The sequence below is a fragment of the Diceros bicornis genome, chromosome 23 (genome assembly GCF_020826845.1).
Source record: "Diceros bicornis minor isolate mBicDic1 chromosome 23, mDicBic1.mat.cur, whole genome shotgun sequence".
Classification (NCBI taxonomy): Eukaryota; Metazoa; Chordata; class Mammalia; order Perissodactyla; family Rhinocerotidae; genus Diceros; species Diceros bicornis.
Genome location: NC_080762.1, coordinates 3,937,002 through 3,957,817, shown reverse-complemented (window position 1 = coordinate 3,957,817; position 20,816 = coordinate 3,937,002). Strand labels below are relative to the sequence as shown.

Sequence of the window (20,816 nt, the reverse complement as noted above, 5' to 3'; positions counted from 1 at the left end):
GAGTAGAAAACAAGGGAAAACAGACGGGGTTGCAAGTATGAAGGTTTTGGTTAGACAGAGTAAGAGTGTTTGTGGGTTGAGGCTGTGCAATCTTGTCTGGAGCCATAAAAAGTAATCTTTGTTTGGCATCTTTGGGTGGCTCTGCCTGAAGGTGAGAGATGTGTCACATTCCTTCTGGGCCTGCGATTCAGGTCCCTGGAGAGAATCTTCTTAAAGTCAGGGAGTTAATGTAAACTCTGAAACCAAATGAGCTGAACATGGTAAACAAAAGGGGGAGAAAGCAACTAAGATCAAGATGAAAATGTAGCTCCAAACCCTTTTTAGAAAAAAGACAATAAAGGAATTCCTTAAAAATCATAAAATTCATTATAAAAGGTTTACAGAAGTTTTGGAGGGAAGCGGAAAAAAATTATTTTAAATAAAGAGCAAGATCAAGTGTTTCACCTAAACTGTGAGTTAAGTATTTCTAATCAACTCATTTTTCCAAACGCATTAGGAAACATCACTTCAAAACCTGGAGAGTTCAGGTCAGCCTCCACTCGGAGGCCCCGTGCTAGTGTCGCACTGGCCACTCCTCAGTCGGTATCATCTGATTATTCCATTAGTCTCTGACTTTTCTGTATGAATTTTAATGTAAAGTGAAAGGGTTATAGTACTGGCAGGTTTGTCTCAAAATAGATTGTGAGTCAGTTATGAAGGAGAGATTCCAGGAACTAGAATTTAAGAGTGAAGTTAAAAAAATTTACATATGACTCAGTTCCCACACATTTTACATACTATTGGGTACTTTCACTTCCTATAATTGCTTTTATGCTTCATCCCTGGAGTTTCTTGTTTCCCTCAATAGCTCTAGAGAAGTGATTTAAAAAAAATCATCAAGAAATAACTATTTTGGGGTAGTTTGTTAGCAACACAAATATCTGAAATAGCCTTATTTTAAGTATTGAACGTTAAAGGTTCTTGAGATAATTATACTAATTCAGAATGGAATGGTTTGTTGCCTTTTGAGTTCCAGTTTTCTCCTTCTCAAAAATCAGGAGGCTATTAACTTCCAACTGCTAATGGGATTCAGGTAGAGGCCCCTGCTGCTATTTTCAGTTTCCCTACCCCTCCCACCAACACTGCAGTTGAACAACAAGGCACCCACAGGGAGCGTCTTCAACACGGCTGCTGTATTATCAATATGAATTCATTGTCGAGTGAATGCATTCCACTTGTGGAATTCATTTTCATTGGTCTTATTTTCATAAAATAAACTCAATTTCATTTGTATACACTTTTTAGGAAGGTGTTTTCTTACTAGCTTTTTATTTTGTCCTATTGCGTAGTCTGACTCCACTGACTTGCCATCAAAATATTCTCTTCTCTCAAGCAAAGGTATACTGAAGGTAGGAAACAAATTATGTGCTTGCAATCCCCAAAGATCTAAATTAGAATAAACTTGCCGTTGAGAATAATGCACTGCAAATAACTCACAAAATTTTGCACCAGTAAAAGCATGAATAGAAATCTTACTCCCGAATATGAAGGCTCCCTCAGTTTATGTGACTTAATAATTCTTTTTTTAGAGTATAATTGTTCTGGAGCTCAGAAATTTAAAGAGATTATCTGCATCTCTGGGAAAGGACTGCCTTCCAGCTGGAAAGATAATCTTTCTTCCATTCTCTCACCTTTTGCCTAGAAAAATAAATAACTGACTTCCTGCCTAAGCACACCTGGATTATTTCTCATGAGAGCAAGAAATGGGTTGACTTATGAATTAGGAAAGTGACCATAAGGTCTTAGAAAATTATTGACTTTAGGTGTAGGAAGGATCTTGAAAATCTGGTTTAACTCCTTCATAAATGACAAGAAGTAGACATGAAAACTGCTTTTGAGAAGCCTGTTAGCATCAGGAGTGAGGTAAGTTCCTTTTCAGCATTAATTATACTAACTGCTATTTAAAGAAAGGGGATTCTGGCAGCTACTTCCCACATGGCAGAAATCCAGAACAAACCTGAAACTAAAGAAGGAGGGACGAAAGTCAAATGAACTGACATAAAAACTTTTTTTTAATTGGGACTAAGAGTATTAATTCTCTCACATGATTCCCAAAGTCAGTCAGCTTTTTTTCTTAATTCCCTCAAAACTTTCATGCATCAAAAGATGGTCCTGAGACACTAGCATGGAAATAATTAGTACTTTTAATTAGTACAACTGGGAAATAAGGCAGACCAGCCTTAATAAGGGTCTCCAATCTGGAGCACATTAAAGTAAAACCATTTTTTTCCCTAATATCAAAGTACATCCTACTGACAAACACCCAAAAGGAGTTACTTTGCAAAATGGGAAGAGTATAATTGGATTCAGAACAAGTTCGACGTATTAAGAAAGGAGACGCCTCAGAACTCTGGGACCTGGGAATGAGGTAGTGTCAGATGTTCACCAATACATTTCAAGAAAGCACTATTCATATAGCGGGGTTTTTAACTACTTAAACTTTAAATATCTTTAAATACTGCATAATGCCTATTTTGAGGATCAAAATTGAAAATGAAAATTGTCAAATAGGTTAGAAGCATGCCGCAACATGTCTGAATACAGTCTAACAGTGAACACATACTTGGCAAGAAGAGAGCTGCGGTCACGTTGCCCCAGATCGACAGTAGCAAGCACATCTGGAATCCTAATGATCCCAGGAGCTTTGGGGCCTTCGGGGGACAGCCATCTGGGGCAAAGGAAATCTGGACCAAGTATCCCACCCAACAGAAAGAGACTCATTGTGCTGCTCTGAAAAGCAGTTGGCTCTACTTCCCTCTGATAACACAGAAGCTTCTCAACGAGGGAGCAATCACGAAAAATATATATGCACAGGGTGTTCACTAACAGACTTCGATCTAACACCAAGACAACTTGGGAAATGAGAAATATCAGGGCTACACTCGTGAAATAAATCCCTTTTTGAAAGGCATAGGCAAATTTTGTTATCTTTATCTAATCTTTCAGTAATTCCTGTCGATAATGTCAGTTTATGTGCCCCTCTGGGCCTCAATTCTTTATCTGCAGAATGAAAGGGTTGGGGTATATGAATTTTATGTCCCCTTCTAATCCTATCATCCCATCAGTTTGTGATTTTACAGAATATATGCTGGGCACAGAGAGAAAGACCTCAGAGGAACGAGGAATGACAGCAAACATCTGAAACTGGTTCTGGGAAAGTGTGTTGCTTGACGGCATAGGATCGTTGGGGAAGAAGGCTGCACTCAAAGACGACCTCTCAAATGATTATACACATTATAATGTGTTTTCTAATCCTGCCAGCAAATTAAATCGGTGTTGTCTTTGCTCTAAGCTCTCTACAGCTATGCGCAGCCTGTTGGGTCCACCCCACATTAAACACACTGCAGGAATCTCTGGTAGCTGGAGAGGATGTGCAGCTTCAGCAGACAATGATGGTGTCCACGTGACGAGGAGCAGCAGTGGAAGGAAAATGACTGGAGGGTGTGAAGAAGGAGAAGGGAAGGCAGGGACAGTGAGGGAGGAAGCCTTAGTCAAGAGGGAACTGCGGAGTTTAAAAACTTGGAGAAGGAGCAGCTGAAGATACAAATAAGATCCAACAAATGGCCATGTCTGTAGACTGATGAAAGAGAGGAGCTCAAGAGGAGTGTGGAAGGGTCTGAATAACCAGAAAGCAGGGAAAGACATTCTGGATCAGTTAAATAAGGCTCTGAAGCCTGGTTCTGCCACTTAGTATCCGGTATGTCCTCGAACGTGTTAAATAATGCATTTTTCTCGTCAGCAATTTGGAAATAATGATATCTTTCTTTTACAATCGTTGTGGAGATTACATGAGATAATGCATGTCAAGTGTTAGAGATACTTGCTGGTGCATAGTAGACATTCAAAAATTATATATTACTTATGATTATTATTACCATTATTTTTATTATTAGCTGAATCATGAGTGTGAACAATGAATTTGCCCAGAATGATTGCTTGTGATAAAGTAAAGAGGAAAATTATTACATCAGGCACCAAAGTGATTAAAGAATAGGAAGGACTGTCTTGGAGGTTAGTAGATGATGACAATAAAGGTTTACTGCGGTTGAGTAAAGGTGGTGAAGTTCTTGAATGCTAAGTTGGAGAGTGCCTGCCAAGCTCTTGACCTCCAGGCAGAGGAGGCTGGAGAAGAAGCCATTTCTGCTTGAGGTCATTGGAGAAGATGTGTCATCTTTAGTAGAAAAACAAATATCAACCAAGGCAGCATTTTCCTAAAGATGTTTCTCTAAAAGAGATTTCTGGTTCAATGTGTCTGGGGAATGCTCAGGCTCTTCCCTCTTGCGGATTCAGAGCACGTTGCCCACATGAAGGCTCTGAGAAATCTAGCCCAGCTTTTTCAAAATGCACTTGGCCAACCAACCTTGTTTAATATTTGGCATATATTACCATCTTGCGTAACAAGATGAGAGGGCAGAAGGAGGATTTTGAGGAAAAGTTTACCGATTTAATGGAGTTTACTGACAACAATCCCAGAGGCTGCTGTAGAAAGGGAAAGCAAGGCGATTAGTGGTGCCCCTGAGTGGGAAAAAGGACAGACCAGAGAAGAGTGGGATTAGAACATGGGGAGGGACCATGCGGTGCTGATATACAGGAATCACAGAGTTGGAGAGGGAGAGCAGTTTGAGGAACATGGTGGCAGTGGGATGGACTGTTGATCTCGATGTCTCTCCGACTCCATGTTGAAATGGAACTTTGAAGTAACCATGAGGGACATAGGTGGTCTGGGCCAGTGGTGGAGCTATTGCAAACATGAGAGATTTATCCAATGTTGTTTTATAACCCTTCGTACGTTGACAATTTTCTTTTATCTTTAAAACAGTAATCTGTCCTCAAGTATGAACTAGACTGTACAGTGACAGTCTGAATAGATATTTCAACTAGTGATAAAAAAACGTTAAAAAGATTCTCATGTCTTCCAAATAAAAAAATACTTAGAAGTGTTGTCATAGATATGTTTTCCTATTTAGCTTTTGCCTTCTGGTAAAGGAAATGTAGAATCAATCATAATGGATTTATATGAGGAAAATAAAGGATCTATGCCATCTTTAATATACTAATGATTAAGTTTTATTTCTAAATCGCCCGCATGGAGGCATATCTAAAAGTAAATTATAATACAAACTTATAAAAAGTATAACTGAGACAATTCATTATGTACCAAGTTATAGCCTTGTTATTTTCATTGTAATTTGCAGTTTTAATGTACAATCGTTGAAGAAATTCAATTGCTAGAGATTTTCTGATCTATATTATTCATGAATGCCACACAAAGGAATAGTACTGTCTAGCTTATTCTCTGAACGCTCAAGATGTGTCTCATCAATTTATAGATAATTGTTATTTACGTTTTTAAAACTCTATTGCATTTTTATCTTTATAAGCGAAGGAAAATTAAGTCTTGATGAGATTAAAGTTTAAATTAATAAAATTGAGTTTTAGAAAACTCTAAAAGACAATAAAAAACTCCAGGAGCTGTGGTTTTATCTATGTTCTAGGCCTTGATAGTTTAGTCTTCCAGGCAGCAATTATCTCCTAGAACTAAAGATAAAGACACACCTGCTTGAGATACCTTCCCCTGAGATTATAGGCAGAATTTGCCCTTCCAGAGGGGGCTGCAGTTCAACGGATGAAATGCCAGTGGAATTATTCTTCTCTGAGAACATTTCCGGTCACAGCGTGGATTGCAAACAATCTGTGTGTTTTTGTCAATCATAGGTATTCAGGGGAGATCTAACCTGCAGAACTGGGGGTGAGAATCTTAAAAATTTCACCCTGGAGAAAGGCAAACTCGAAGATCTTTCCTCTAGTCTTCCCACTGGTTTAGCTCAAGAGATTCGGAAAGGAGACATAACCACCGAGACTAGAAACACATTGACAAAATACCTTGACCAGTAAAAAGCTCACTTGTTCTACAAAAGTCACACGGCTGCAAGCTCATTAAATAATGTACTTGCTTTGCCATCTCTACTTCCTCTGTTAACTCTCTTTTTGCTGAAGAAAAGGACACAGGACATGGGCTTATGATTAATAAGTGTGGTATCCCATGGACACACATTACGAGGAAGGAGAAGCAGTAGGTTGGGCACATCACACGCAGTTCAGAATCAGCACACAAGTTTCATCGTGTGGATCTGTCTGACTTCTTTTAGGTTTGGGAAACTAGGGTGGGCTTTGTGGGAGGATGGGAGCAGAGAGAAATGAAGTAAGTATCCATACATTCTCTCATTTAAACCTCACAGCAACCTGTTTACTTTGTATTATTATCCATTTTATAGATGAGGAAACAGGAGACAGCTGGTAAGTGTCAGAGCCTGGCTTTGAACCGAGATCTAACAGCAACACCATGCTTGATACATACGTGGGGTAGTGATAAATTTTTTTAATATTGTGTCATATCCAACAGCATGCCCAAGACATGGTGGGCTGACCAGAGTGTTCGAGGGGTCTTGTTCTCACTGGCCCTTCCATACCCCAGTGCTTGAACTCCCTCTCATTCCCTATTTCCACTCCCTACCCCCCAATATAGTCACCCATGACAGGGCAAATTGTTAACTGCTCTGAGAACATTTTTGTCCTGTAGAGTTGAGGGAGGGGAAGGAAGTAACGTGTTCCAGAGCAGAGGGGAAAATCCCTCTTCTGATGAGACATCCTGTGTGGCAACTATGAAGCCTGGATTTCCCCAAAGTGAGGTTAGGGTAGCATGCTGCTGCTGGTCACATGGCCTCAGTTCAAAGTCACACCTGCTGTGGCCTTTTGTAAATTTACCTATGCGTGGCCCACACAAAGCCACAAACACAGAACCCAAAAGGGCATTTGCCTCTGAGATGCTCAGCAGAAAGAAATAGTACCACTTTCATGAATTAAGTGCATGATACATGCCATGAAGAGGAAATGAACCCTGTGAGCTTAAACCTGCACATCCTCTTAGTACTGAAAGACGAATTTTGGTGGCTGAGGTTAATAATATGGTTATTTGTATTTGGATACAAATGTAACTTGATTGATTGGGAAAGCAGGTGCTTGATTGAGGCACCATGCCTGAGATCCACGAGTCATGTCACTGATTGATAAGAGTCCTTATCGCGACAATGAAAGCCAGAGCCAACTCTGTGTTACACAATTTATGCCATTCACTGAAATTATAGATAATTTCTGCCTGTGCATTTGCAAAATAGTCTATGCCATTTTTGCTTTAAACATCTTTTGTACTTGATATTTCTGACTTGTCCAAACAAATATTATCATGCATAACAACCATTACCAATCCATTACGAGCCTCCGTGAAAGTACACACAGCTTTTAGACTTAATCCATGAAGTAAAGCCTTATGACTTCTGCTTGCGTCTTTGATAAACAGCCGAGTTCTCACAGCTGTTATGATTTCAATTATTATGAAGAAAATTGGAACTTTTGCAGTCTTCAGTGGCTCAAAATCACTCCAAAAAACACTTCTTCAAATTGTGTTATTTTGTTTTTCCTTGTGTGTATGGCAAGCCATGGATCTGATTAGTGTAGCTGGTTACAGCATTGTGCTAGAAGCTGAAGGCCCTTTTTTGCAGCCCAGGGAAGTCAGTCAGATGAACCCTCCAAGTCTATTGAAAATGTGTCCTATCCGTCTTCAGTGCGATTAGGCAAGAGAGTGTAAACAGCTCAGAAGAAATCCAGTCTTTAGTGCTGAGAACCTGCTCGTGTTGGTAAGGGTCAATAATGTCATCTTCTCATGCAAAGACTGATGACACCCACAAAGAGGCATTTTAGAGACATCCGCTCTCCTCTGCCTTCTACAGCATTCTGCTTACTCACCTACCATCAGTCCCAACAGACAACTCCCGGGCTGGTCTAGCTGGGCGCTGCCTCTCCAGCACCTTGCTGGCTTTCTCAAGTCACACACAAAATGCAGCGTAGCCTGCAATCATTTGTATCACACCCAAAAGTTTTCCTCTTTCTCTCTGTGTCCCCCTGTCCCTCCAACTACCATCCTCTTTGAAGCTTTTCGATGCTCCCACATCTTAATTTTACATTTTCTCTTCAGTCACTAAATAGTGAAAAACTTGGCAAATGACAACGTGTGTTCATGGTTTCAGACTCCTCTTTTTAATCATTCTTCCCCATTTCAGTAATGAGAGCTCTTTGGTTAATATTCCCCTTTCCCAAATCCGGAATCCTTGTTTCTCTTCAAAACAAGAATGGAGCTTATTGTATTAAATCTCAAGCATATTTATCCTTCACAGGGTCAAAGCCATAAACCTTAATCTAAAGCCATAAATCTCCAAGGAAAGAATTTCTGGAATTTGACTCTCTCCTATGCATTCTTTATGCCGAATGATAACACTGTTGTGATCAAAACATTTAAACGGACCTTTGTTCCCGAGGAGAGTATATAAATTATTTAAAGTGCCTTAATGCTCTGAACTCAGTTCAGCTTCATTTTCCTTGCTCCAAATTCACTCTGTCACTTCAGCCCTCCAAGCGTTTGCTTATTTGTCCCATCTGCCTGGGCTTCTCTTCCCCACCTTTCCCTGCCTCACTGATATACCCATCCTTCACTTTTTAGTTTAGATTTCTATTGTGCTGAAGCCTTCAAATAGTGGGCCACAGGACCTCTTGCACGCAGCCTACACCCTCCCCGAGGGCATGCGTGTCACAGTGCATTATAACCAGTATATAACACTGGTAACGCAGTATATGATACTGACAAGTCTTTTCAGTATTTCCCCTCTCCTGGAAGCAGCACTGTGTGAGATACTGCCCGGCCTGTGATAGAAACTCTCAGGAAACACTGGTCGAGAGAACAGACCAGCTAGTTTGAGCTGGAAGGGAATTTGGCCTTCTGATGTCCCTGGTACCATTTTGCATTGGTGGTTCCTACCTAAAGGTCTGCTTTCATGCTGCTAGGAGATTGCTCGTTTTAAAATAATTCATGCTGCCGCTACATCCAATTCTAAGCCAAGAAGGGAACTGTAACGGTCACCAATTCCTTTCTTTTCCTTTTTCCGTACTGCTCAGTTAATGCATTTAGCATTTTCTAATCTACAAATATTTTTAAGCCCTGCTCCCTTTGTCACTTAGCTAGGGAGCCATGTGCCTGCTACTTCTCTAACCCGGCCAGAGGTGCTAAATTCTTGCATTTTCCCCCAAGGAGAAATCTGGCTGAATCTCTTAAAATGGTTATTTTAAAATCAACTCAAAAGAAAAACCAGAGAAGAGAGTGAATTGGGAATAGAATTGTGTATTTATAGTTATCAAGGCTGATGGACATTGGAAAAGTAAACTAAAATTATAAATAGCAAGCTGTGGAGTTTGTCTCGACTTCAAAGGGAGTTTTAATATGTTCTTATATCAATATCTGCCACTCAAGGTCAATAAGAAAAGTTTAACCTTCTTATGGAAGACAGCTGAGTCACTTACATAATATTGGTGCACTTCTGCTGCTTGTGATGGTTATCTCAAGAGATGATGTCACCCAAATTGAGCTTTGCTAGAATTTTGCTTAGAAATAGATTGATTTATTTGCTGGCTCACAAAGACAAGGGATCTAACATTAGCGACAAGTGAAAATAGAATGAATTATTTATCCTGAACACCAGGGAAAAATGTGTGTCTCGGTACATTTAGGTGTTTATCTAAGGCTCTCTGTGTAAGCAGAATGAATGAGAAGCAATTTACTTTATGTGAATAGGAAATATCAAGGTGATAGTAATCATTTTTACTTCCTTTTTCTTTAGAAGGTTTATAAGAAGAGTCGTTTCAGGTCCCCAAAGGTAAATTTTAGAATTGTTATACTATTTTAAAGAAATTATCATTAAATCTTTTCCAAAATTCCTCATATTTTTGTTTAACTTGTTCTTTACAGAGTAGATTATGGTATAGGAATGCTACTTAATAGATGAAATTCTACCATTTCAATAAACAATCCAAGAAAAATATATAATTGTAAACTTTGAGAAAACAGAGAATGGCCCCCCAAAAATGAAATGGCACACAATTAAAGTTTGCTTTACGCCTTAAATTCTGTTCTTGCTTGTAAATTTTTAGTAGTTTGTAAAACGTTTTCTTTTAAAATTTTCAAAGTCTCAAAACTACTGGGAAAGGATATTATTTGAGTGGAAAATGGCCATATGGTTTCTGGGAAGGACTATACTAAAAGGAGTAAGTTTAATTAGAAGCAGGAAAGATTTGGTTACATACAGCAAGAGCCAACGAAATATGCTCCAACCCCAGGGTAAGTGTAACCACTGGCTAGAGATTTCCAGGAGAGGACAGGGAGTCGCTTTCCTGGAATATTTTATGTCCTAAATGGTCTGGATGGATTCCCTCATCCCTTTCCAGACTTATCGCCTAGGAAGGAGGCACACTGCGGGGATGTAACCCAGAGGAGAGCTTAGGTAATAACAATGAACTGAGCTATGAGTTGGGCATAAACTTGTTTTACCCCAAAGTCTTGACTCTAAAATTTAACTTTTGTGACTTGAATCATGTCTTTAAATACACCAGAAGCGTGTGAGCAACACTTTGGTCAGTGCCTAGAGGGGAGAGTGGGTGACCTGGAGTCCACGCTGCTTCCTCCGGTGCCCTGGATCCTGGTAGAACTCCCCTCCAGATTGCGTCTGGAAGGTGCAGCAGTGAATTGGATGGAGATGGCCTCCTGGCTCTGAAAGCCCTGGAAGCATGGACCGGAAACACAGAAGTGCTCCTGGAAGAGGAGGAGCCAGCTTCCTGGTTATCAAGCTGTCTGGCTGGACACAGAATGTGCACGTGGCACGTACGGACAGAGAGCCACAATCACCCAGGACCTGGCATCCTTTCCCACGCTACCCTTCTGTTGGCAGCAGGGCTGTGCTCAGTACCTTCTGGGAGAAGGAGGGAGTACTTATTTTAGCTTTAAGCTAATGTAGATGTTCCCGCTCTAATCATACAAAAAGCAGACCTGGTTCATTTTTGAGAATGTAATAACCAAGACGCAGATTGGGAAAAAATCTGCCACAGATAGAATTGAAAGAGAATTTAAATCTACATAGAAATAATTCACTTAAATTGATGAAAATAAATGCAAAATTCCATCAGAGATGCAAGGATAGAACGAGACAATTCCCATGATGAATTACAAGTAATAACTTAAAAAATGGAAAATTTTCTTAATGTTTTTGGTCATCAAAGAAATGTATATCACATCGCTGAAGTACCATTTAATTAAATTAACAAAAAATAAACCATGTCACTACCTTCAAACGATGAAGAGCTAGTGGAGCATGTTTAGCCATATAATGCTGGTGGCATTTTTATTGATTTGATTGTTTCTAAATTGGTCTCAAAAGTATTTTGACAAGAACTGTAATTATCTTCAAACTCTATTACTGGGAATTTATACTAAGGTTCAATTTATCCTCAGGTTATTCAAATTGAGGGGAAAAATCATTTGCAACCTTTACAAAAAGAGAAAAAAATTAATAAAATGAAAGGGTTCATAGTAGATATATGGTTATGTAAAATGATATCAATTGGATGCACTAGTAACCATAATGATAATTATTAAATTCATGTTACAACATACAAATGTTTCCAATAAATATCGAGTGGAAAAAAGGCAGCTTCACTATCATATACACACGATGACAACAATCATATCCAAAACAAATGCACTTGGGGAAAAACTCAGAGGACACGAAAAAGTAAAAACAACTGGTATATAAGGAAAATAGAGTTATTTTTAAATGTCCTAATAGTGCTGTTGTATTAATTCTTACATAATTTTTGAAAATCATGGGGAAAAGTCAGGAAGGAAGTGGATTTATGTTAAAAGACACATGAAATCTAAAAATAGAAATCTCAGCTAACCAATAGCTCTTAGCAGGACTACAGGACAACGAGGCATTTCTTCCTCTGGCTCTTAGCCAAAGAGAAGGGCTCGATCGAAAGCTTCTTAGGACATTTCAAATTACTGTAGAACAAAGGAAAAAAATATTGAGAACTTAAAAGAGAAAACAACAGAGTTTCCTCCATTTTACATAATGCTGCCTGAAATAAACATTTTTTTTTTTTAAATGCTGCCTTTCTAGGGGAAAGAATTCCAAGTTTCTTTGGGTAAAACTATCTTTTTTCCCATTCTGCCTCAGTCTTAGAATAATAATATTCAGGTAAATAATGGCAATAGTAATTACAGGGATTTTCATTATCCTAAGAGGGCAACATTCTAAGTCATTTTTAATGTTTCCCAAGACATATTATTTTCCAAGTAGTGTTCTGTATTCTTATCATCATTATCATTTTAACTAGGAAAGCCTGGAAATGTGATGAATGTTTTCCTTAAGACTGATTTACTTGCTTTAAAGTCTTTTCAGCTTTTATTACCCCTAGGTGTATTTGCCAACCAACAATGTTTCTAATGCGTTTATGGGTGTTTTAGGATCTTCCACATGTGCCCTCTTGTTAGGTCCCCACCCTCTCGTCAGCCAGGTGAGGGGGCAGCGTGTTTGATTCCTCAGGACTTGCAGATGAGCCTCAGGAGGTCACGTGACATGTATAAGGTCATGTGACCCACGTGGCAGCGTGGGGTGTAGAACCCAGGTTTTCCAGTTCTGGACAGAAGGTTTGTCCACTCCGTCACATTCCAAGTGTACAGAGCAAAAGAAAAAGGGCATTTTCTCATCGCTTCGTGAGTGTCTAATCTTTTGTTAATGTGATGAACGCTTTCTCAAGGACTGCTTGGCTTAAAATTTGGTGCAGAACAAGGATTATTGTGGGTGATAAGCTTAGAAATCACCAGCAATCCGCCAGAGACCATAATATGTCATGTCAAGAGCAGAAAACTGGGGGAAGAGGGCAATTTGAGACACTATTATTGTATTCCCTGTGAGCCTTCATAAAAACCATTTTTACTATGGAAATTGAAAGAAACCAGAAATCTATAATGCCATCTGGCTGATTTAAGTATATTTTTTATAGCCTCTTCTTAAGAGTGATCAGAAAAACTCAAGACGATTTGAAAGTCAGTCAGTCTGGAAACTATTCCTCAGCTGACCGCTTTACTACCAAGCTCCCTGGGCTTCAAAGAACAGCTCAACGATTTTGAGAAGAAATCCAGAGGGAACGGTGGGCTAGGGGATGGAGGCAAGGCATCTAAAACGCTGAACGAGTCAGGCGGGCAGGCTCCCTCCCAGGACTGCATGAAGTTGGCTTAGCTAAAAGTGCCTTCTCTCATTGCCTTTGGTGATTTGCTGCGGAGAAGAGGCAGTGACGTTATATTTAATCATGTCAAAACGCAGTGTTAATTCTTGCGTTTGTAGTAACGTGGTTAATAACTTCTCCAAGTTGGACGGCTCCTTCCAGAGAACTGACTGCATGAGGCCTTAAAAACAGCTCACAGTGCCCTGGCTTTAGCTGCTGGTCACTGACTAAGCACCTTGCGAGCTGTCTTCAATTGACAGACAGAGGAGGCTGAGGAATCCTCACTCACCAAATCCATCGCATATGAGAGGGCAAACTTAATGAGAATCAGCCTGAGCCCCCAGCAGGCAGCGCCTCTGGAACGCACGCAATTTATAGCCAGCACAGGTTGCAGTTTTCTTAGTCTCTCCTATTCTTGTTAAAAAAAAAAGGAAATGGCATGAACAAAATTTCCATTTCAGCTAAAAAAGGCAAATAGAAAAAAAGAGCACATTAACTTTATAGCATGCATGCAAGGCCCTCGGAGGTGATAGGAAAATGAACCCTTTAGATTTAGCGACTGCGGAAGCTTAGAGAACACGTGGCCATAATCACCACATAGGGCAGTAAAATAACTGACAGGCGGAAGTGGAAGCAAGGCGTCGAGGGAGATAAATAGTGGGTGGTTTCCATTTTCCTCCAGTGCCCTCTGTGTAGTGATGGAACGGTCTCATGGCGTGAAACCATCTCTGTGATGGTGCCTGACTTTCTACCAAACGGATTGGGTTGTAACTTGACTTCCTACAAGTGAGTTTCCTGGTGGGCACGGTATTGTCCCCAACCCACAGGTAATAGATTAATATGGTCTTGAAAAATTCAACCAGTAGACAAAGCTAAAGTCCTTCTTGAATACTCTCCCCACCTCATTACCTCTCAGTCCTAATCCCTGGAAAGTCAAAATTCCCATTTCGATTTAATATATATACTTCCAGATATTTTTATTTGTATTTGTACATATAGACACACACATGTGCACATACACACTCATAGATACACATACACATACACAGAAATGGAGAGAGAAATACAAAATTTTTTAAAAATGTGATGGTGCTATATACACGTTTACTTTCAATTTGATTTTCTAACTTAATATGCCTTGGGATATGCCAGTACATATAGATCTCATTCTTTTTAACTGCTGTATAGTATTCCATTGCATGGATCTGCCGTAATTCATAATTCCTTATGAGTTTACAATTTTGTTATCCACTGATGTTTCTATTTTTTTTACCATCTCCAATATTGCAATGGATATCATTGTACCTGTCCCCATTATCACATAAGCAAGTAGGTATCTAGGGTATAGGTGGAGACATAGATTTGCTAAGTTAAAAGATGTTAGATTTTAAAATTTTTAATAGAGGAACATTGCCAAAAAACCCTTCCACCAACAGTGTTTTGGCCCATACTTTTACTAATATGACATTATCAATCGTTTCAATCTTTGACAATCTGGTGGATTAAAAAAAATGGTATTTCATTGTTTCAATTTGCATTTTCCTGGTGGTGTTGTAAGCACTTAAAATAGTTTTAAATTTCCTTTTTTTAATTTCCTATGTAAGCTCAGAGTTATAGGAAGAGTGTTTGTGAATTCCAGGTGGGTGAATTGGCTGGGGGGGTGGGCAGTTGGCTCTCATATTGTTGTTAGTTTCTAATTTTATCAAATTGTAATCAGCTATTGTGGCCTGCATGATTTCTGCTTTTTGGAGTTTGATGAGATATGCTTCATGATCTAATTCTTTGTCAGTTTTGTAACAGTTCCATGTATGCTTAAAATAATGTGTATCTTTTATTAGATACAAATCTCAACATAAATCATATTTGGCTAATTGTCTTATTAAAATCCTCTACCCTTACATATTTTCAGTCTTCTTGAACTGGCAATTTCTGGGACAAGTATGATAAAAATTTCCCTTTATGACATGAATTTGCCAATTTTTCTTTGTATTTCTATTGGTTGTTACTTTAAAGATTTCCATGTTGTTAAGTGCATAAAGTTTGGTGAATGTTTTATCTTCTTGGTAGATATCTTTCATTAATGTGAAATATTCCTCTTTGTTCCTTTCAATTTTTTTTGTCTTACATCGTATTTTTTCTGAAATTTATATTGCTAAAACTACTTTCCTTTCATTAGGCCTTGCCTGGAACATCTTTACTTTCTAGCTTACTGGGTCCTTTTGAACACGTCAGCTTGCAATGTGCCCATCTGGGGCAGCAGTTCTTCCATGGGATCATTTTGGACTGTGGTTTCCTATCAACCTCATAATCCTGGCTGCCTTCTGTTTTTCAGAGATCCTTAATTACCCCTTATGCATACAATGGCACACCTTGTTTTCTAGCACTGCTATAAATTAAAATGTGTGTGTGTTTTCTGTCATTTAAGGAAGGAAGGAGAGATGGCGTTCTACGGTCCGGCCACAGCATTGATCTAATCCTATGCTTTCCTTAACACCAGATTTCTTTTCCCATTCTCACTCCGAAACACTCTTTTCCTTTCCTTCCAGCTCGGTTGATCTGGATATTGAAGGTGCTGTGAGAGAGATGTTGCGGAACAGAGTTTGTGAAGATGCTTAGTCAGCATGCACCCATTGAGAAACTACTTTGGTTTCCATCTCTTTATGGCCTACGAGTTAATTTCAGAACGAAATGCAACAACTTGAACTCCACGAGCATGCATTATTCAGTAACGGCTTACTCAGCTCTGTGATATCATCTTCCCATCTTATTCCCAGTAAGGTCTGTTTAATTTATCAACAGTCCACTTTAGACAGCACTACTAGTAACACCACAATATTGCTTTTTTTCTGGGTCATTTATTGGCAATACAAAAACCCCAGTTTCTTCCATGGGAAAAACGTGTTTAAAAGCCACCAATTAGATTATTGGCGAGGCCTGGCACAAGCTAACTGCAATATAGAATTTAGAATGTACTATTTTTAAAGTCAGAAAAAACACTCCACAATTATTCATAAAGGACTTGTACTTTCTTTGCTTTCGTATTTTATTTAGAACAGTCTCACCTCATTTTCTACATTTTATCTTTACACATCAAATACAGAGTTTGTTTTCATTTAGAGGTCATCAAATTCCAGTCGTAGGATTTCAGACTAAAAAGGGCTTTAGAGTTAATTAGGTAGGCTCATCATATGATGTCTGAGAGCTTTGTGATTTGCTCAAGTTCATATGTTGACCTTGTGGCAGAGCTGGCACCAGAATGCGGGTTGCCTGATTCCAGAACATTCTTTACAAAAAGTTTACCTTTACAAAAGATTTTTAAAATCCCATCTCATCTGCAAATCACTGAAAAACTCACGGAAAGAAACTCCATGGCAAGCATGAGTGATCTCAATCTTCATAGGAGAGAACATTGAGCGGGAAGGTTGAACTAACGACTTGCTTAAAAGAATCCACATCAGGAGCTGTCAGGGGAACCACCTGGAATCTTGACTACCAACCTCTGCATCTAATAGCCTCTCCATCTTCTCCTCACACAACTCTACTTCCTAAAAGGACAGAGGTGCCTTCTCAAGGAACTATTCCATGGTTTAATTCCTATAGGAATACAAAGTATAGATTTGTTTTTAAATTATTAAAAGATAAGTGTCTTCTTGATTTGTGGTAACCTTAAAAATAAACCCAGCAAAGTCAGAACCAGGTAATCCATTTTAAATTGGAGAATGATTCACCTATTATCCCAGATAAAGTAAAAGGATGAATCACAGTGTTGCTTTAAATTCCTTCCAGCTCTTTGTTTATTGTTCCTCTGGTGTGGAATCCCGTTTGCTCATTGATCTTTCCCCAGCTCCTGACGGATGGGCACACAGGAGGCCCCCGGGTAAACAGTCAGGACCAGGCACCGGTGCTCTGTGTGGGATTTGCAGCGCCGTCTCTCTGCCTCTAAGTCATGAATAGTTCTTCAGACTCTAAGGAGTTGGCAAATTCCTCTAAGACTCTAAGAGTCTGTAAACCATGGCTGGTGGACCAGACACATATTTTTGTAAATAAAAGTTTTACTTGAACACAGTCAGGCCCATTCATTTGTATATTATCTGTGGCTTCTTTCCCTGCAAGGGCAGAGCTGAAGAGCAGGGCCAGAGACCATATGGCCTGCAAACACTGAAACACTTAATATCTGGCCCTTTATAGAAAAAGTTGCCAATCCTTGCATTTAGAATCTATTTATCTTTTATGACCAACCTAGAGTTGAGCCAGTGTCTAGCGAAACGACGAAAGCCCCACGACAACTGTCGTTAGAGCAGCAAAGTGCTCCCCTGGTCATGAAGCCTAACTCAGTGTCACAGACTCACAGCTTAGCTGATACATAAATCTGTAAACATAAGGAATAATGGCACTTTATAGATTATGAAATATTCCATATGTGTTATCACATTTGATCTTTCCGATAACCCTAGAAAGTAGGCAGGCAGGTGTTCATTTTTCATGAGGAAACAGATTCTGAGACATTGCATATCCCAAAGTTAAAAGGAACTCAGATTCAAGTATTTTCAATCTTTTCTTTTAGCAACTAAAATGATCCCTTTATCTCTGGCAAACATCGTTTAAGAAAAAAGGAGGAGAGAGTTACTAACATATTGGATTTGGAATTTGATGAGATATGCTTCATGATTTAAAATAAAATATTGGAAGATCGCTTACAATGAATTGCACTTTGTAATAACATATTCTATCATCTTTTGTTGTTGTTAGTGCTGGCAAGTGGATTCTGACTCTGAGTGACCCTGTGGAGAGCAGAGGGAACGCTCTCCAATCTTTTTGTGCCACCCTCTCATCTTCTGGGGTTCTATCAGACAACGCTCTGTTGCTAGTCATAGAGTTTTCATGGCCAGTTTTTTCAGATGTGGGTGGCCAAGTCCTTCTTCCTAGTCTGTCTTAGTCTGGAAGCTCAGTAGAAACCTGTCCACTATGGGTGACCCTGCTGCTATTTGAAATCCCAGTGGCCTAGCTTTCAGCATCACTACAACATGCAGCCACGGTATGACAACAGACAGACGGGTGGTGTGGTTCCCTGACCGGGACAGGAACCCAGGCCACCTAGGTGAGAGTCCTGAATCTTAACTTCTACCTCTAGACCACCAGGGCTGGCTCTATCCTTTTAATATTGTGTTTTTATGTCAATAAGATGGTAATAAAAATAACAAACATTTAATCTAATAATTAAAAAGTCAAAATAAATATGAGCCTAAATGAGTTATAAGTTAAAAATACAACCTTAAATTTTTGAAATCTTAGACCTGCAAGATAAGTCAGTTATCTGGCTTTCTTGGATTAAAAAAAATTAAAAAACCAAAAACAAAACTCTTAGGGTGGCAGAAAAAAATGCCTTAGTAAAAATATGAGTAGATATGAAAAATATGAGCAGACATATATGGGAAAAATGGTGAAAATTGATACAATGCTCTTTTATGGGCCAAGTCACTTGGAGCTAAATATTTCAGAGGAGGCTACAAACCTGTAGATGACCCTTATGATATATTTCTCACATCATACAAGAATTAAATTCTGTGTGATCCAACAACTTAGGAGGAATTTCTAGTTGACCAAAACACTGCTATATCAGTCTTGGAACAGCAAAAAAAATGAGTACAACATACTATATGATTCCAACTACATGGCATCTGAGAAAGGCAAAACTATGGAGACAGTGAAAAGATTAGTGGTTGCCAGGGGTTGGGGGGAGGAAGAGATGAACAGGTGGAGCACCGAGGACCTTTAGGGCAGTGAAACTACTCTGTGTGATCTTCTAATGATGGATACAAGCCATTATAAATGTGTCCAAATCCACGGAATGTACAACACCAAGAGTTAACCCTAGTGTCAATTATGGACTTCAGTGATGATGACGTGTCAATGCAGGTTCATTAGTTGTAACAAATGTATCACCGTGGAGGGGGGTGTTGGTAGTGGGGGAGGCTCTGCATGTGTGGGGGCAGGGAGTATATGGGAAATCTCTGTACCTTCCTCTTAATTTTGCTGTGAACCTAAAACTGCTCTAAAAAATAAAGTCTATTTCAGAAAGGGGGCTAACAAAGGCCACAATTCTATATTCTCCTTGGAAGCTTTATAACTATGCACTAAAAAATTTTTTTTGGCATTCTATGGCATGAATGCAAGAAAGACAAAGGCCTAGAATCCTTTCGGGAGAACAGCTCCAGAGCAAAAACGAACTTACTTCACACTCGGACTGAGTTTCCCAGGAACATGACTCCTCCTGAGGGAGGCCCCCTCTCTGGAAAGCGTGGTCTCCCAGGCACGTCTGACACAAGGAAGGCTCGAGGTCTCGCTGCCCTGGAGGCATGTGCACCGCCGAGGGGCCCGCGTACTGCAGGTGGGGGCTCTGACGCTTGTCCACACTGGCCACGGGGCTCTTGATCCATCTTCGTACCTACAACGTGCAAAGGAAAAGAAGAAATGCATTTGACTTCCTCTGACGTTTCGTGGGGCTGTGGTGGGAAATTTCGGGGGATGGACACTCGTGAAAGGGGAATTCAGTCTCACAACTTCTCTATCTTTCAGGTTTTAGCATAAGCCGAATTGATCAATGCTGACCAATGGCTTTCCAGGAGTGTCTGTTTTTGGTTGGTCATGTCATCTCGCTGAGTCTTGTCTCCCCACCCGCAAGACTGGGGTAATAATATTTCCTCCCAAGTTCTATTTTTTTTTTGTGAGGAGATCGGCCCTGAGCTAACATCCATGCCAATCATCCTCTTTCTTTGCTGAGGAAGACTGGCCCTGGGCTAACATCCGTGCCCATCTTCCTCCACTTTATGTGGGACACCGCCACAGCATGGCCTGACAAGCGGTGCATCGGTGCATGCGTGGGATCTGAACCAGGAACCCCGGGCCGCTGCACCGGAGCACGCACACTTAACCGCTTGCGCCACCGGGCTGGCCCCCCTCCCAGGTTCTTGTAAAGATTTTACAATGTTTTTAAAAGTCCAAGTGTTTTGCCTGGCACACTGTTCAGTAGAAGGTGACTATTTTACTTCAACTCTTACTATTATGATTATGCCCACAGAATGACAGTTCCCAAATATCTAAGGTGGATGGCTAGTTATTCTAACTAGACAAAATACTAACCCCAAAATACTAATTAGGATCTAATTGCTGCTAAATGAATTAACATATATTTCACTCGCAAAAACTTGATTATAAAAAAAGTTGCTCTGACTAAGAAATTTATCTCGTTTGTTTTTAACATTCTAAAACTCACCACTTATCTTGCTTGAGTGTAGAATCCTGTAAGGTGCCAAAAAAATATAAAGCTCTTCTAATATTAAGAAGGATAATATTTATATAGTACTTTAAATACAAAAGGCACTGTTCTAAGTGTTTGACGTGCATTGTATTGTTTAGTCCTCGGGACAGTCTTAGAGGATAGGTGCTATTACTAATCCCATTTTACAAATGAGAAAACAGAGGCACAGAGAGAGGAAGCAGATTTCCCTAAGACACAGTGCTGGTATCGAGCAAGGGCAGGACCCAGGCGCCTTGACTCCAGAGTCAACTCCTTCACAAGCCTGCAATTTGAAGAAGTGTTGGAGGGCGATGAG

The 20,816-nt window shown here is 39.7% G+C and overlaps 1 protein-coding gene across 1 annotated transcript in view; it reads right to left on the bottom strand.

Moving 5' to 3' along the window:
- Positions 1-20,816, bottom strand: part of SGK1 (serum/glucocorticoid regulated kinase 1) — a 106,734-nt gene that overhangs the window by 45,008 nt on the left and 40,910 nt on the right. The window contains exon 2 of the mRNA XM_058566242.1: positions 19,436-19,648. Coding sequence (XP_058422225.1) covers positions 19,436-19,648 — 213 coding nt within the window. The remainder of the gene's footprint in view (positions 1-19,435; positions 19,649-20,816) is intronic.